We start from the raw sequence: 19216 nt of genomic DNA, 5'->3' as shown, positions 1-19216 counted from the left end.
GGAGACTTGTTATGAGAGTTGTTCTTGCAGGATATTGGTTTATGTATTGTGGATGTCCTTGATACTACATGGATTCACTTCTTTGAGATGTGTTGAGTGGATTGGTTATAGATTTGACATTATCTTTTGCAGTGGGAGCTTCTTGGTATATATGTGGTAGGTATTGCTCTTGAGGCTTATGATTGCAGGTTGCAGATTGGATATGTCGGTGATATAAGATTCACTTGTTATACCTTTGAGGTATGGATAGTTGGATGGGTTTGGCACTTTGCTGTGGGTGCTATTTCAGCTATGGATATTTTGACAACTACGGATACATGTAATTACCTTTGGATCAGGTTTTTTGTGCTTGGAATTTTAGTTGGTACAGGATTTTATGATCTTCTAATGCGACAGGTTGGGTGGTTTTCTCTTTGGATGGCTTCTGTGTATGTTCGGTGGCAGTGGCATAATAGGAGGTGAGATCATTCATGTTTGAGATGCTGGATACTTTGATTTTGTCGCGGGTACCAAGATGGAGCACTTGGTGTATTTTGATCCATGATGGTGGATGTGCTGGGAGGGATTGTTCCCTTGTTCATTTATGTGGCTACGGATTGACCCTATGCAATGTATACAACAAGTGGGAGATTGTTGAGATAATGGGTGTTGCACACATTGCATAATATTGTTATTTTATTATTTTATTTTATTATGTAATGTTGTGCCTAGATGGACGTGCAACATGTAAAGATTCCCATGGAATATTCTTGATGAGTTGTATTGTAACATTGTAAAAATATTTTATGTAATTATTTAATATTGGGGAAAAAAATTAAATGCCCAATATTAAATGTGGGGTCAGTGGGTTAGGTAGCACATGGTTTTAGCACATGGTTTATGTAATACCACTTGGTGGTTTTGTGGGACTTGCTACTATATAAGCAGCCACAAGGGTAGTTGTTGTATAGAGAGAAAAAGAGAGAGTGACAAAGAGAAGAAAAAAGGCAAGAGTCAAGCGGGACAAGGCTTGACAGGTTAGCCAAGGGAGCATTTGTGAAGGTTGAAAGCATGGCATGGGATGTGTGGATTCATGCTTGTTCACATAGTTTGCTCGGTTGTGGCTATGGCCATGAAGGCTTCCATGGTTGTATGACAATGGTATTTTTACTGATTAATACATGGTGATGGATGCTTTTGGAGGCTGGGTTTTTTCCCTCAATGAGGGTTTCCCAGGGTATATCTTGTGTCACATTTTGTGGGTATGTTTTCTATTCTCTTGCATGTGGATTTTAATTCCATATTTATTTTGGATCTATTATGGGTTATGTGGAAACAGTTATATTCTTTGTTGCCAAGTTTCCTTACACACCAAAGATTTTTTTATTTTATTTTTTTATCTCCATTCTTTTCCTCTAGTGAACTAAGACAAAAATGTCAAATTTAATAATAAGACTTTGCCCAATTATTTAAAAAAAAAAACAAAACGTATAATTTAGAAATGAATGCAGGAATTTTTATTACCAGTAATATCAATTGATGTAAGAGTCTCTTCTTTATTCAAAACTTTTTTTATTGTGGGGTAGTGGCCTAGAACATAGTTGCTTCAATGGCACCCAAGCATTTGTGCTTCAATAATTGCAAGCTCAAACAGATGCAGCAGCAAGAAACTTTTCAAGGAATGCTTCATCACACTCTCTTTCAAAGAACTCTTTGTGCTCACATCTCGAACTCTTAATTGCCTTACAATAGGCTTTGTAATCTCCATACTTGAAGGGCGTGTACAAGCGAGGGTGCTCGTCGTCCACAAACTCAGGAGGAGCCTCAATAACGTCATCATCTTGGAAGAAGAAAAAGTATGGGAGCGACACCCGCGGGGATTTACTGCTGACTATCACTCTGTGTATGCCACTGTGAACGCGAGCATTACTCCATGCCTTGAAACAATCACCCGTGAAAACAACAAAGGAATTGGGCACAGCTTTCACTTCTACCCAATTGCCTTGTTTGGTTTTGAGCTCAAGTCCACCACTATTATCTTGGTACATCACTGTAATGAGATTATGATCTGTGTGAGGACCCAATCCTCCTCTTGACCCTCCGCGCACGTCGCAGTAGTTCATGCGAAGAAGCCCCCAAAACAGAGACTCTTAATACTTGCTTACCCCGAAGCTCTTAAATATTGCTTTTATGATATCCTTCGTGAGCCATTCAACGCTGGAACTGTACACCTCTATGATTTTGCTGTCAAAAACAAAGAACATCCACATATTGTTAGACATTGGAGCAGAGTAATAGTAATTACAAGACAAAACAAATTATAAAAAATGATGTGGGTGGATACCATATTTTAGGGTTTCCTTGAGTCCAGAGCTGTTGCGCAAACTTTTCGATTGCCTTGGGATCGGGGGCTCCATTGACAGGGAGAATCTCTAGAAATGGCAGCGCAGGCATGGAGCGAATGTACCCGAATTCCCCTTGAATTTTCTCTTTGTTTTCTCTGGAAACTTTGAATGTCTCTCTCGTCGCTGAGTCCATATCAGTGATAACGTTCTCCTCTATTCCATGATTAACCACCAGAAAACATCCCCAGTCTCCGCAGGCCTTTCTAATTTTAGCCAATGTGGTGCATTCTGCGTCATGGCCAGCCTTCAGAGAAGAAAGATCAATCACAGGCACTTCGCATTTGTATTCCTCTGTCACTACCACTGAAGGCATGATGACAAAAGAATTGCAATTTCAGAAAGAGAATGGGGAAGAGCAAACGCATGAAGGTGGAGATTAGAGGAAGACCTTTATAACATGATGGTAAAACCAGACCATTCAATTTGAATAATTCCTTACGCCGTTAAAGAGGGTTTGTAACAGTGCATGCAGGACATGTATAGATTGGTGAAAAAGTCATGAACACGTATTATAAGTAGAAGAACAAAGTCACCGACGGAGGCACTAGTCAGCAATCCTCGCATTCCTAAATATTGAATGCAGTTGAGCGAGAAGTGAAAGTGGTATGTGTTGGATTACGTGGCTTCCAGCCTGGCTTTTAAATCGCCCTTTCCATAAATTCGTTCACTAACTCCATTTACCTCATTTATTATCTTTTACTTCTCGATGTCCGATAATTCTAGGCTCTTCCTTTACACTTTCTGGAAACTTCTTTTTGTAGAAAGGGTACTCTGGCTGTTAAGGCAATTTTTGGCAATAGAGATAAAAATCCAATACTTTGTATTCAACAAAGTGGTATCGGCGCTGTAGAAGATCTGGGCATTGTTTTTATAGGCAGATGTCATTGTGGGTGAAGGGCAAATGAGAGAAAAGTTGAAGATCTAAGGAAGAGATCATAGTTGCTATGTGAGGAAGAAAGAGAAAGAGTCTGTAATTTTACAAGAGAGAAAATTTTACTATTAAATCATGGCAGGAACTAGTGGAAGCATCTCATAGCCACAAATTCCAACTTTTAATGGCAAAAATTATGATTATTGGAGCATCAAAATGAAAACTTTTTTTCGTTTTTAGAATGTTTGGGATTTAGTTGAAGGTGGGTTCCTTAAACCATCAAACTAGTAGGCATATCAAGCTCTTTCACAAGCTGAAAATGATTTATTAAAGGAAAATAGGAAAAAGAATCCTAAAGTATTGTTATTTATTCAACAGGCAATGGAGGAAGCAATATTTCCAAATGTAGCTACTGTCACAAGCTCAAAGAAAGCATGGGACAACTTGCAATCAACATACCAAGGCATGGGCAAGGTAAAAACTTCAAAGTTACAAAATCTTAGAAGAGGTTTTGAAAATTTACAAATGAAAGATTCAGATTAAGTTCATTCCTCATTGAAGCAATGGGGATAGTAAATCATATTAGATCTTATGGAGAAACCCTTGGGAATCAACAAGTTGTAGAGAAAATACATAGAAGTCTGCCAAATAAGTTTGATTCAAGAGTGATTGCCATTGAAGAATCTAAGGATCTCTCCCATCTATCAATATATGAGTTAATGGGTTCTCTCTTATCACATGAACAAAGGTTGAATCATTTAAGAACTTCATCATTGGAGAATGCTTTCAAAACTCAACTTTTATTTAGAAGAACAAGAGGAAGATCATATTATAGTAGAGGCAAGGGACGTTTTACACCAAGAGGAGGAAGAAAAAATCTACAGTTTGAGAGTAGAAGGCCAACATCAAGCTCACAAACCCATTTCACATCAACAAGAAGGAAGGAGGAACAATCATCCTCACAACCTTCATCAAGGAGAAAGGTATGACAAATCTAATGTCCAATGTCGTTATTGTAATAAATTTGAGCATTTTGCAGCTGAGTGTAGAAATAGACAATATGACATGAATAGGCAAAAGATACATTTTACAAATAAAAATAAGCCCAACACTAGTAAGCAAAATACCATCTCGATAACATGCAATGTTGCACAAGAGAGTTCTAAAGTAGTATGGTTCTTAGATAATGGTTGTAATAACCATATGAGTGGGACTAAGGAGATATTCTCAACAATAGATGAATCAATAAAATCAGAGGTTAAGTTGGGGAATGATCATCAAAATTTCAGTCATGGGAAAAGGGTCAACTAGCATAAGAACTAAGAAAGGTGAAGAAAAGTAAATTCTTGATGTATATTATGTTCTTGGATTGCAACACAATCTTGTAAGCATTAGGTAGCTACTACAAAAGGGATATAGAATATATTTTGAAAATGGTGAATGTGTGATTCTAGATAAAAAATCAAGCAATAGGCTAATTGCAAAAGTTGAAATGACCCAAAATAGAATGTTTCCACTTAAATTTCAATGTGAACGATTCTTAGAGCCAAAAGAATTGTGAAAGGTAGCCGAATTAGCTTTTTTAAAGCTTCATACAAAAATGAATCTTGGCTATGATATTTAAGGTTTGGTCATTTAAACTTTAAAGAGTTACAACTCTTATATAAGAAATGAATGGTCCATGCATTGCGATCAATAGAGCCACTTAAGACAACATGTGAGAGTTGCATTTTGGCAAAACAATATAGAGAAGAATTTCTAGTTGGAAAGTCATATAGAGAAAAACATCCACTTGAGATAGTCCATTCAAATCTTTGTGGGCCAATGCAAACACCATCCTTAAGCAAAAAAAATTATTTCTTGACATTTATCGATGATTTTAGTAGAAATATTTGGATTTATTTTGTGAAGTATAAATTAGATGTATTTCCTCCCTCTAAAGAATTCAAGGAAAAGGTCGAAAAAGAAAGTGGAACTCTATCAAAACATTAAGAACTGATCAAGGTGGAGAATACATATCAAATGGTTTTTTGAATTTTTGAAAAGAAAATGGCATACAGAAACTATTTATAGCAAGGTACACTCCACAATGAAATGGAGTAGCAAAAAGAAAAAATAGAACAATTGTAGAGATGACAAGAACTATGTTAAAGGAGAAACACTTACCAAATGAGTATTGGGCTAAAGCAATTGCATGTTCAACATACATACTAAATAAATGTCCAACAAAAGCAGTAATAAATAAAACACTAGAAGAATCTTGGAGCAAAAAGAAGCACAATATAGTACATTTAAGAGTATTTGGTTGTGTGGCATACTCATTGGTACCTCAATAAGTGAGAGAAAAATTGGATGATAGAGGAGAGAAGTGTATATTTGTGGTATATAATAAACAATCCAAGGCATATAGGCTATACAATCCCACCACAAAGAAGCTAATAATAAGTTGTGATGTTGAGTTTGTAGAAGAAGAAGCATGGGATGGTAGCTTGGATAAGTCAACTATGGTTGCAACTAGTGTTCCACAAGAAAATGAAACGCAAGATGTGCATTCTACAACACAAAAAAATGTTCCCAAAAAACCTACAAGGACACCTACCACTCAAAACACTACTATTCTGACAAGCACTAATAGTAGTGAGTCCTCTAATCCAACACTTGCATCATTAAGATCAAGATCTATAAATATTTCAAGGAAGACACAAAGTCTTAGAGACATATATGATGAATTACAAGAGGCTGAAAATGACGATTTATGCATTAATTTTGCTTTCTTAGCACATGCTTATCCAATTTATTTTGAAGATGTTATTAAAGATGACAAATGGAATTTAGACATGGATGAAGAGATTCAATCAATGGAAAATAATGATACTTGGGATTTGGTAGATGTTCCTACAGGCAAGGATGTGATTGGAGTTAAGTGGGTACAAAAAAAAATATAATGTTGATGAAAAAGTAGAGAAACACAAGGCAAGGCTAGTAGCCAAAGGCCTCACACAACAACTGGATATAGACTACAATGAGACATTTGCACCCGTGGAAAGATTAGACACTATTAGAATGGTTTTATCCATAGCAGCCCAAAATAATTGGAAGGTTTATTAGATGGACATGAAATCAACATTCTTAAGTGACATTTTAGAAGAACAAGTGTATATAAAAAAACCACCAGGATATGAAATTTTTGAAGAAGAGCATAAGGTATACAAGCTAAAAAGGCAATATATGGCTTGAAGCAAGCTCCTAGACCTTGCTTTAGCAGAATAGACTCTTATTTTGTGAATAATGGTTTCAGCAAGAGTGGCTATGAACCAAATTTGTATATCAAAGTGAGCAATGAAGGAGAAATATTTATAGTTTGCTTATATGTAGATGATTTGATATTCACTGGTAATATGTCAATAAACAATTTCAAGGCAACCATGAAAAATAAATTTGATATGACTGATTTGGGACTCATGAGATATTTTCTTGGGATAGAAGTAAATCAAAATGTTCAAGGCATTTTCATTTGTCAAAGTGAGCATGCTACTGATTTGTTGAAAAGATGTAAAATGATAGATGTGAATTCATCCCTTACATTAGTCGCATTGGGTTTAAAACTTAGCAAGAATGATGAAAGTTTTAATGTAGATGCAACTTTATTCAAAATATTAGTTGGTAGCCTTCTTTACTTAATAGTTACAAGACCTGACTCAATGTATTAAGTTAGTCTCATTTCTAGATTCATGGACAAACCAAAAGAAAATCATTGGAATGCTGGAAAAAGAATTTTGTGGTATAGAGATGGAACAAATAATTTTGGGATCTTATATGCACCTTCAGATGATTACAAGCTTATTGGTTATATAGATAGTGATTAGTTAGGTAGCTTTTTTGATAAGAAAATTACTTTGGACTATATCTTTCACCTAGGATTAGGAGCTATCTCTTGGGCATCAAAGAAACAATCAATTGTGACGCTATCATCGGCTGAAGTAGAATATGTTGCAGTAACATCAACAACTTGTCAAGCTATGTGGATGAGAAGAGTACTTTTAGACTTGAAGCATCCACAAGAAGAACCTAGAAAAATATATTGTGATAATAATTCAACAATTGCTTTATCAAAAGTCATGTTTTTCATCAATGTAGGAAACATATAGATATAAGATATCACTTTATTCGTGAATTAATGAACAATGGTGACATATGTCTTGAGTTTTGTACATCCAAAGAATAATTGGTGGACATTTTCACAAAGCCTCTTGCAAAGAATGTTTTTGAACATCTTCAAGAAAGTATTGGTATTGTGGACATACATGGTAATGAAGATTAAGGGGGAGTGTTGGATTACGTGGCTTCTAACTTGAATTTTTAATCTCCCTTGCCATACACTCATTCACTTTCTCCACCTACCTCATTTATTATCCTTTACTTCTCCACGAGTGATGATTCTAGGCCCTTGCTTTACACTTTCAAGAAACTTCTTTTTGTAGAAAGGGTTCCATGTATTCTAGCTGTTATGGAAATTTTTGGCAATAGAGATAAAAATCCAATACTCTATTTTCAACAGTATGAATGTAGGTCAGCTGAGTAGGTAGAAAAAAAAGGAGTCTCAATTGTTATGTACACAAGGATGTTGTGGAATAGAAAATGAGTTCATAATCAACATCTTTCCAAGAAAGTAGAACAACATAAAATAAGTCCTAATCAGTGGTTTGCAAAGGGAAAAAATGAAACGAAACAAGGATTTAATCAAAGAAATTGAATTCTAACCATATGTCCAATTATGCAATGAGATAGCATCAAAACTAAAGAGAAGAAATTACTCATCTCATTTTCTCGTACTTGTTCCATACAAATTGTGCATAGATGTATTTCAACAAATGTGGTATAAAATATTCAATGTGGGTTGATGCTTTTAGACTTCACATTCAAATATTGCTCTATCAACTAGCACTTATAAATTCAAAGGATGAAATGGTCATCTTGATAGTGTTATATATATATATATATATATATATATATATATATATATATATATATATATATATATATATATATATATATATATATATATATATATATATATATATATATATATATATATATATTATGTAATTGATGTTGAAAGTTTGAGCATAATTTTTTTTTTAAAAGATTAGTTGATTTAGGTGAGGCTTCTTTGTTTTATGTATAATTGTATAAAGATTATTTTACATTTCAAATTTAAAATCACACAAAAGAGTTACTTCATCAAATGTGAGATCATCTCTATGATAGTTCAAAAAATGATATATATTTTACTATCTCCAAACATTTTCACCACTAAAATCATGATACTATGATATATTTATGGATCTCTATCCCTATCTATTTCTATATTTTATTTGTCTTTACATAACTCACAAACTCTCTCTATCCCTACCTCTATATCTTTCTTATTGGTGAACATAAATAGAACCTCCTTTCTCCATCCATATCACTATCTTATATTATCCCCTTTATTAAATTTTCAAGAAATGTGAAAAATTTAAGCATTCTGAACTCTTACATTTTTCTATTTTATTTACATTTCCTACAACACATCTATGATAATAGTTGATTCAAATCTTTTAAATTTTATCATTTAATACATCAAGTATTCTCTTGTACTTACTTTCTATATGAAGGGTCAAATGTTATAAATACAGATCTTCTCTATGATAGTTCAAAATATGATATGTATTTTACTATTCCCTAACCATTTGACACCTAAAGTAATGATACTATATGATATATCTATGGATCTCAATCCCTGTCTATTTCTATATTATTTTTTCTCTATATAATTCACAAACTCTCACTATATGTTTCTTTGTCCCTACCTCAATATCTTTCTTATTGGTGAACATACATAGAAATTCCTTTCTCCATCCATATCACAATCTTATATTATCCCCTCTTCTAAATTTTTAAGAAATGTAAAAATTTTAAAAATTCTGAATTCTTTCATTTTTCTATTTTATCTATATTTCCTACCTCATATCTATAATAATAGTTGATTTAGACATTTAAAAATTTATCATTTGATATATCAAGTCTTCTCTTGTACTTCCTTTCTATATATATATATTTAGTACAAACCTTTAAATATCATCAACATTTATTGTTGAACAATGTCTTATCAGAGACATTTCCTTTCTTAGTGAGAAACTCAATCAACCCATTATGTAAATGATTCACAAAAATGATATGACCTATTTGAGAAAATACTTCATTCTCTTTCTTTTTCAAAATCTAAAAGGTAAACTCTTTTTTATTGAGATTAAATCATTTTTTTAAAAGAAAATATTGTTCAGAAAAAATCATGAATCAATGTCAATATTTATGAAATAGAGAATTTTGAAGATAATAGTCTCTTGAATATATTTTGAGAACACCTTAAAGTAATGATCAATGACAACAATTTGAAGCTAAGAAAGTAAAAATTTCATTAACTAAACCAATTCTATATAAGATAAAAGTAAAATGAATATATCTATAAATTAAAAATATATTAGAGTGAAACATAAACTAAATTTGGAGTTGAATGTATTCAGTCAACGTATTTACTTACACCACTACAATTTGTCTAGAGAATCTTTTGATTTTTTTGAAGTAAGATTGTTAGTAATAATAAATTTAGAATTTAGTTACAAATTGAGTTTATTAAAGATATGGAAAGATGGGACAATATTTAAGTTTAGATATAATATCGGGCTATGGTAATGTTACATAGTTCACTCCCTAATTATCAAATAAGTATTTGGTTCTCTGCAACAATGTATATTAATTATATAATTCTTTTTGTAATTCAAAGGGGATGAGTCCTAAGGGAAAATAATTACCCAAACACCCTATAAAAGGTATTCCAAGACCTATGGACAAGGTTGGATGCTCATTGTAAGGATTGAGTATTTTTGCAATCAACATTTTTGAAGAAATTTGTATGTGATTTCTTGGTTATTGATGATAGTAGGTAGTTAGAAGTAAAATATCAAAATATTATAACCTATGTATTCCTTGAATTACATATTTTCTTGATTCTTTGTATTGGTAGATAGAGGCTTTGGTCATTTTGTTTCCCTTTTGTGAGCTTTTTTTGGTTTTACACTATCATTGGTTTTGTCTAGGCAGTTGTTGAAGATGTCCAGTTCTAACTCACATTCTTACCATCCATTCTATATGACCTCTTGGGAATAGTTAGTAAACTCCATGTACATAATGTATATAGAAGAAAGGGCCCTAAAATGCAAGGTAATCATTTTTACAGTTTTTCCCTAGGCGAGCATGTGGTGAGTTTGAATAGGGAAGACCATAAAGAAATCAACATTACTTGCAAAGGAGCAAAGATAAATTCCAAATTAATTTTTGAAAAGGAAGATAGAAGTATTACCAACATTACATGAAGTAGATAGGATCATACCAATCCAGTTACAATCCTAAAAATATCTTGATTGTTGGAGCAACCTATTAAGCTTGAAAAGCCTAATTTTCACCTAATTTAGGTTAGTGCAATGAATGGGAGGATATGACCTCAAGACCCTAAAAATATATAAGCGGGTGAATAATGAACCAAGAAACCTAAAAATATGTTCCTTAGGAAGGCATAGGAGATAAAACCTACTTTCTTGGAGTAGGAGACCTAATATGACTAATTAACCTAATAGAGGAATTTGGTGAGAATAGATAAGAAACTAGACTAGGAGGGATATCTAACAACCCTAGGTGATTGATTTAAGTTACTTAGGACACCTCCACACCTTTCCAAGGTTGTCTAAAGCATATGGAGGATTTAGGCCTTTGAAGATGGTTGAATGAAAAAGGCAAGTGAGGAAGAATGCAACAAGAAATGGAATGAGCATTAAAAACTTATTGGTAGGAAGGTTGGCTTAAGGTAACCAAGGGATCCTAGTGAATATAGGGTCCTATAGGTCTTAAAGAAGATCAAGAGAATGAGCCAGTGATTGGTTAAACCAATCTCCCTATCAGAGTGGTGTTAGAGCCTCCAAAGATTGGGCTTGTGGATAAATGTTTCATACTAAAGAGTTAGTAGGAGAAATTAAAATGATGACCAATGTAGAATTGGCTAAGAAGGTGCATTTGTAAGATGAAGAAAATAAATCTCTTGGGAGAGATTAAGTTGATTTAGATGGAAGAAAAGACTCATTAAGTCAAGAAGAAAGTTGATGGAAAGAAGATAGAGGTTGTTGCAGAGGACAACATCCCTATACCAAACCATGTACTCACAAACAACCTTTCTTAAAGGAATTGTAGGCTGAGTGGGAAGGCACTTGATGGAATTTCATTGTTTAGAGGGAAGATGGTGATAGATTTCATCATGGACTAAATAGACAGGATGGAAAACCATTTTGAGAGAGATGAAATCATAGAGATATAGAAAATTAGGGTGGAAAGATCAAGATTGAGAGGCTTAGCTTTGACATGATATAATTTCTCTTAGGAAGAGAGGAAAAAGAAGGTAAGAAACCAATCTCTTCATGGAAAGGGATTGTTCTTAACGAAAGAGAAGCATATATGCACAAGGATTGTGAAACTTAGTTACACAAAAGGAGGAAGAATCTAAGGCAAAGGGATCTTGATGTAAGTTCCTCTATTGAGGAATTTCAAAAACTTTGCAAGAGGTCAAATGTGGAAAAGAATAAAAATAAGGTAGCTAGATACCTTAGTGGCCTAAAATGAAACATTCAAGAAGAGATGAGTCTTCTTAGTCCTAAAACTATACATTAATTCTGCCAATTGGTTATAAAGATTGAGGAAAAGAACAAAAAAAAGCATGATCAGTCATCCAAAGGCAGAGGTAAAGGCAAAAATTAGAGAGGTCATTGAGGAGGTTACCAAGGTAGAGGGATTGAATAAAGGACCAAAGTGGAGTCCAAAGTAATAGAGCATGGTAATGAAACCACTTGATGGGGAGGTCATAGAATAGGTAGATGATCTCAAGGAGGTTCTAAAAGAGGGAGAAGTTCAACCAAAGGTAATTCATACTTTGCTAACATGAAATGTCATAGTTGTGGACAAATGGGACATCTTTCTTATAGGTTTCCTAAGAAAGAATCATCTCCTAACAATAAGAAAAGGAGTGGATATGCTCAAGGAGACACAGCAAGTGTTAAATAACTTGACATCAATCACATTGAGTGAGAAATAAGGGAGAACCTAATGTTTAGGGGGTTTTGGTTAGACAACCTTTGAAGGAGGAACTAAAGAAATGGAGAGCATTATTTAGAATAAGGGGCTAAACACTTGGCAAGGTTATTGTAGATTCAAGGTCTATAGATAAGACAATCTCTAAAGAAGGAATAAAGAATCTCAAACTTTAGAAGATCCCCATACTAATACATACAAGGTGACATTGTTTAATAAGGGGTAGAGTGTCCTTATGAGTGAACAAGCATGGGTGGAGTTCTTTACTGGAGGATATAAAGGCAAGTTAATCTATGATGTGTTGACTATGGATGCATGTCATCTACTATTAGGAAGACCATCCAATATGACAAAGGTGTCATCTATGATGGGAAGGAGAATACCATTGTTTATAAGAAGGATGGTAGGATGTTCAAAATAAATTCATTGATGGAGGATGAAGAACCAAAATCAAAGGCCCCTAGTATTTTGTTGAGTAGTGGCAATGAGTTTTTCAACATCCTACACCAAGGTGGTGAAGGATATGCTATCATGGTACAACCTAAGGAAGAAGAGGAGACCATGCCAACACCTGTACCAGAGGATGTGAAAAAATTGCTTCATAAGATAAAAGACATAATCAATGTTGGGACACCTACAACATTACTTCCTAAAAGGGATATGAGTCATCAAATTGACTTTATCCCAGGAGCTTCATTACCTAACAAGAAAACCTACAAGCCCACTCTAGAGAAAAAAGCAAGAAGTGGCTAGACAAGTGAAGGAGTTATTGGACTAGGGATTGATAAAGAAGAGAATTTGTCCTTGTACAGTACCACTAATATGGCCATTCAAAAAAGGTTGTAAGTGGATACTTTGTACTAGTTTAAATAGGATCACAATAAAGTATAGGTTTCCTATACTTAGGATTGAGGATTTGATGGATTACAACGGGGGATCTAGGTATTTCACTAAGTTGGATCTAAAGAATAACTATAATCATATTAGGATCCAAGAGGGAGATGAATGGAAAACAACATCTAAGACCACAAAGGAGTTATATGAGTGTTGAGTTATGTCTTTTGGGCTTACAAATGTTTGTAACACATTCATGAGGCTAATGAATGAAGTGCTTAAGGTGTACATCAACACGTTTCTAATAATATAGCTAGATGACATACTAAATTTTAGCAAAACCTAGGAGGAACATGCAAAATACTTGGAGATTGAGCTCAAAAGGTTATAGGAAGAGAAATTGTCTATCAACTTGGAATAGTTTGAATTCAATATTTGATATAAGGGTGGAGTAAAGACCAAGTTCAAGTGGCTTCTTGAATTAGGAAGAGATTTTGAGAAATTGAAAGAAGAAGTGGCTACCTAACCTATCCTCTTGTTACCTAGCTTTGATAAGTTGTTCATAGTGGAGTGTGATGCAAGTAGGGTCATAGTAGGAGGGGTACTAAGTCAAGAAGGAAGACCCATAGCTTTCTTTAGTGAGAATATCAATGAAACCAAGAAGAAGTACTCTTCTTATGACTTGTAGTTATATTCTCTAGAAATAAACACTCAAAGAAGATGTAATACCTACAAGATTTCACATTCATGATTAAGCACAAGAACCAGGACAAGTAAATAAGGTGGAAAATGCACTAAGAAGAAGAATTTTGATATTCTAGGAGGTTCAACTGCAAAGAATTGAAAAATTAATGAATGAATTCACACAAAATACATCAGATTTTTGGCATAGGAGAATCTAGGGATTTCCTAGGCAATCTAATATTTCATACTTTTCTGTTGTGTAGGTGTGAGCCTTCGGTAATTTTTAATGTGTTGGATATAAGGTCATGTTGACCATAATAGAGTATAATAGGTATTTTGTTGATAGGTTCTTAGAGCCTTACTAGGTGCAATGAGGGGTTAGTAAGTTGTAAAGTCCTCCGATTGGCCTAAAGCATGATGATGATTGTATGCCTAAAATGTGAGCACACTTCTATGATTCATTATATCCAAAATTGCTCAAGAATGAGGTTTGGAATGGTGGCTCATTGACCTCTATTCATGGAGTGTAAGGGTTTATAATGGAAGCCCTTAGTTTACCTAGTTTGTTCCCATGCAAGTACACCATAAAATGAGAGATTCAAAGATCAAAATATGCATGCAAATGAAGATGCAAGCTAATCTAATTGATAACAATGGAAGGCAATGCAAGAAAGGAAATCTAATCTATGCAAGATTAATTTATGAAAATAAATATGGATCTAATATAATATGAGAATGCAAGGATGGATCATGATGATGGAAGCCATGGATGCATGAGAGAAGAAGACAAGAAGATAGAAGTTCTCCACAAAACGCTCTAATGCTCAATTCCTTCTTCAAGAATTGCTCTCCAAAGCTAAAACATAACAATAGCATAATCATGTATGATAAAAAATGAGGAGAGGGCTCTCCCTTATAAAGAAGAATGGATGATTAAGATTAAGAGGCAATAAGATTCAATCAAGGGTGGAGAAAGAATGATCTATGTGAGACAAAATTCCACCAATGAGAAAAGATGAGGAAAATTAAATGGAATCCCACTTAGAAATATGTGCATTTAAGTGTAGAGAAAAAATAATTTATTTAATTTTTATTTTTTTATTTCCTTTTTCAAGTGGGATTTTATTTAATTAAAACGGACCGAGTTGTTTTAATTAAATAGGAAATATTTAATTAAATTAAAAGAGGGGTTTTTCTCTTAATTAATCAAATGTGGAATAATTATTTAATTAAAAGAAAGGTTTTCTTTTAATTAAATAAGACTTAGGATAAAATGATTACACCTTAGGAAATGTTGAAATAATTGAATTAATTACAATTTGATGAAAAAGTTGATTTGAATTGATTTAATAAAATATTGTAAACCATTGATTTAGGAAATTTGATAAACTAAATAATGGGGGCCCATAGTCTAGGTGACCATTTTAGGGTGAATACATTTTCCCCTCTTTGACTAATGTGTCATAGATTTGGGAACACATGTAGTCAAAGAAAGAAATTGAAGTGTGAGATCAATTTGGGATCACAAAACAACTTAGATGCATGGTTGAATCAGGAACACATCAGGAGAAAGAATACAAATAAATTTTGACTTAAAAAAGTCAAGAATAAAATTGATAAAACTGAATCAAGGATTGAAGTTGATAGGTACTACCCCCTCATGATCAAAATCAAAATGAGATATAGGAGAAACAACAAATTGATAAATTAGTAAGGAGGAAATGCTTTCTTTCCTTCACACTACCAAGATCAAGGGAGACTTCTCTCTCCAAAGTGACTCATGGATTTACAATGAGTTAATGAATTTGAAAAGAAGAATGAGAAAGATACAATAGGACCAGGAAGCTGACCGAGCTAAGATCATTCAGATGGAAGTTCAGGTTGGAAATATTCTAGAGAAGCTAAACAAATATGAACATAAACTTTGCCTTTTGATCAAAGAGAGTGGAGACAAGATGGAATAGGTCACTTCTAGCATTTTTGTGGCTGCTACTAGCTTAGGGAAGAGAAATAATGATGAAATCATGCCTCCTAGCGGGCTAGTCAAATGAACAAGATAGAGTTCAAGGAAGAAGGTGGCTGAGGTAACTGGGGGATCTTCTACTGATACTATCCAAACCACTATAGAGGTGGGCAAGGAGGTGATAAAAATGATCAAGAAGCTACAATAGCTATTGGTGGTAGTTTTGGTAACTGGTCTATGATCTAGTGGTGGTTCTGATAACTAGTCTCTAGTCTAGGTTTTTTATCTAGTTTTGTTCCTTTTGTTTGAACTCTAGGTTTCAGGTCCTTATAAAACCTAGTCTTGTTATCTGGTCTTATTTTGTGGTTTTAGGTCCTTGTAAAACCTGATTTTGTAACATTTATAGTATAGGTTTCAAGTACTTGTAAAACTTGGTTGTGCTTACTTGAATATCTTTTGCTTTTCTGTTAAGGGTTTTGGGTCCCTTCAAAACCTATTTTTATGTTAATCTAAAACAACAAATTGATAAATTTGATCAAATCGAGCAAAAGATAAATTTCTTGATGTAAGATGAAAGATATAAGAATCATAGAACCAAGGTAGATAATAAAGCATTAAATATTATGCCCCATACGTGAATTAGAAGAAAAGAAGTGGGGTGAAAGTGAATGGAAGGTAGAAATTTGGAAGATATGGAAAGAAATAGAAAGAAGAAAAGAATTTTTTTTGCAAGAAATAGAATGCCCCAAAATCAATCAACTACTTAAGATAGAAATTTTGATTGCGATCACTAAAGAAAATAAGGAAATGAAGATCAAAACATGACCATAGTTGATTAAAAGTCCATAAGAAAAATGAAGGGAAAACCCTCTCAAACTCATAATGTAGCCTAAAAATGAAAACTAAAATGAAGTCTAATAATGCATGCTAAATTAAAATACAAAGGTGTAATTGCAATAGATTATCAATAACATATGATTTTGTGTTCATCATTCATTAGAGAATATAAAAGCATTTATTTTCATCATTGTGCCATTATTACCAGACATTGGAAAGCCGCACAATCATCACTAGTCACAAGCACAACTATGAAGATATGAATGTGATTTATATCAGATTGGAATGTGGAAAGATTATAACATAAGCATCAAAGTCATAAAGTTCAAGATGACCTCAATATTAGCTTACCCAATTTATTGTAGAAAAACCATGCTCGCATCAAGGCATAGATGCGAAGATGACCATAAGAACAGTTGTGCAAAAGCAGTCAAGGATGATGCCTCAAATCTCCTAAGTGTTTCAAGGGGACAACAAGAGACACTCTAAAGTTTCAAGACCACACCCACAAGAAGAAAATAAATAAAAACATGCCCCATTCCCCAAGTCCTCTAGCTATGCTTCTTGGAGAGACTAATTAGACAAGGACACTCAATGAAAATCAATAATAGTTAGCACACAAATAAAAGACCATGACATAGGTCAAGCATTAAGTGTTTCTGTTTAAAAATGTAAGTGTGTTAACCGATACTGAGTTCCAAGAATAAGGATTGAATGCTTGCAAGAAGGTAAGATCATATGATGAATCTAGGTAAGACCATATGATGAATCTAGGTAAGACCAAACTAATAAGTGTTGAAAAACACTCAATGTCAAGGGTTGTATTGAAAAATACAGTTGGGATGGTGTTGAAAAATACCACTTATGAGGTGTCATAATGGATAACGTAACCAAGAGACCAAAGATAACAAAATTATGCCCCCTAAAAAAATACAAAGACCAATTCCATACTAAGAAAACAAGCACAAGGAATGAAGGAGAAAGGTTAAGTTTCGAAGACACATGCTAAGAAATAGGGGTGCAAAGGCCTCAAGTAGGGCACATTTCTATGTTTTCACCACTTGGATTCTTTTTTTTTTTTGGAATATGTATTTTTTTGAGATACATTAAAGTGCTTATTACTAAGATGATCATTTTTTAGGAAATTTTTCAATTTTTAGAATTTTGACAATATATCATTTTTTTGGATTTTTTTAGGATCAATAAATATACACAAAGGATGCCCCCAGATAGAACAGGCATCAAAATTCCAAGAAAGATCATATTATGTAGTCCCAATGTCTACCAAGGTGGAGGATAAGAGGGATTAGCAAGCTGGTGGAAGAGATGGAAGACAAGAGAATGAAGGAGAATGAAGAGAAGAAGTCCTCAAGTGCAAACTCCCCAAGAGAACCCAAGCTAGGGAAAAATTTCCATGCAAAGCATCTTTGTACAAGAAATGAAAATATTGAATAGGATAAGTCATGAAATCATAACACAAGAGTATGAAAGGATGCAGTCTAAAGAAGTAAAAATGTCAAGAGACTTCATAGTATTGTGTTTTACTCTCTTTTTTTATTAGATGAAGACCAAATGAGAAAAGGATAGTGAAACACTATAATGAATGGAGGAAAATATATATGAAGGCTAAACATGAAAGGAATGAAAGAAAGATCATTGTAAGATAGCTCACAAGATATCCAAATGTTCATGTATAGGTCAACATTGTCAAGATCAAAGAGAGACAATAGAATAGATGAAAGATGTAGAAGAACTACTCATGATGCCTAATTGCCTAGTTTTCATCATGGTACTTATCCCAGGCACCACAAGGGAGTGGTTTTCACCAAGGCACACTTCCAATTTTTTCTTTTCTTTCTTTCCTTTTTCTTTTTTTTTTTTTCATTTTGAATTTTTTGGAAGAAGGCAAGCTTTTTAGATAATGCTTCTTGAAAGGATAAACCATAATATGCAAGAGATTCAAAATGATATGCTCAAAGATGTTGATAAGGAAAGGAAGATGGAAGAGAAAAATGAAGGATAAGATTTTAAGAAAAGTGAGTGAGGTTGGAAGATAGGAGGAATAGGAAAATGAGGAAAAATGATAGAAGGTAGAACGATAGTGAATGGAAGGATTGTGAAAGGGTATATGGAAAAGGAGGCAAGATCAACATCAACACACACCTTGAAGGGTGGCAAGAGGATGGAGGAAACATAAATGAAGGAATACATGAAGGAATATGGTGAATGGATAGAAGAGGATGTGGTTTAGGCACATGGAATGGAACAATGTTTTGGTAAGAAGATGAAGTGAAAGTATTTGGAAGCTTGAATGTCGACTTCACTTGTTTCTCAACATTAGACTCTTTCAAGAGAAACTTTAGAATCCATGTAGCTATAGGCTTTTCATTTCTTTTTTATGATTTAGAGAGAATATCTTCAATGATGAATTGTGGAACCCATACTTGTTTTGAAGTTTTCTTCTTAGAT

General features: G+C 33.7%; 1 protein-coding gene across 2 annotated transcripts; it reads right to left on the bottom strand.

Annotated features, from left to right (window-relative positions):
• Positions 1 to 1515: 1515 nt before the first annotated feature.
• On the bottom strand, positions 1516 to 2732 carry LOC149534426 (taxane 9-alpha-oxidase-like). Of its 2 annotated transcripts, none has more exons than XM_089805208.1 (2): positions 2324 to 2732; positions 1516 to 2223 (listed from the first exon to the last, which is right to left on the bottom strand). In XM_089805208.1, exon 2 carries the CDS (start codon positions 2100 to 2102, stop codon positions 1626 to 1628), a length of 477 nt encoding a protein of 158 aa, XP_089661334.1. In that variant the 5' UTR covers positions 2103 to 2223; positions 2324 to 2732; the 3' UTR covers positions 1516 to 1625. The 2 variants fall into 2 exon arrangements, with proteins under 2 accessions (XP_089661334.1, XP_089661336.1); XM_089805210.1 differs by having other exon boundaries at positions 2104 to 2223.
• Between the last annotated feature and the right edge of the window lie 16484 nt (positions 2733 to 19216).

The sequence above is a fragment of the Cupressus sempervirens genome, chromosome 10 (genome assembly GCF_028749045.1).
Source record: "Cupressus sempervirens isolate cs-2001-9-10 chromosome 10, ASM2874904v1, whole genome shotgun sequence".
Lineage (NCBI taxonomy): Eukaryota > Viridiplantae > Streptophyta > Pinopsida > Cupressales > Cupressaceae > Cupressus > Cupressus sempervirens.
This window is presented reverse-complemented; position numbering and strand designations above follow the sequence as displayed.

Coding starts and splice junctions, on each gene's coding strand:
- LOC149534426 (XM_089805208.1), bottom strand. CDS start 2,102: ATGAACTACTGCGACGTGCGCGGAGGGTCAAGAGGAGGATTGGGTCCT.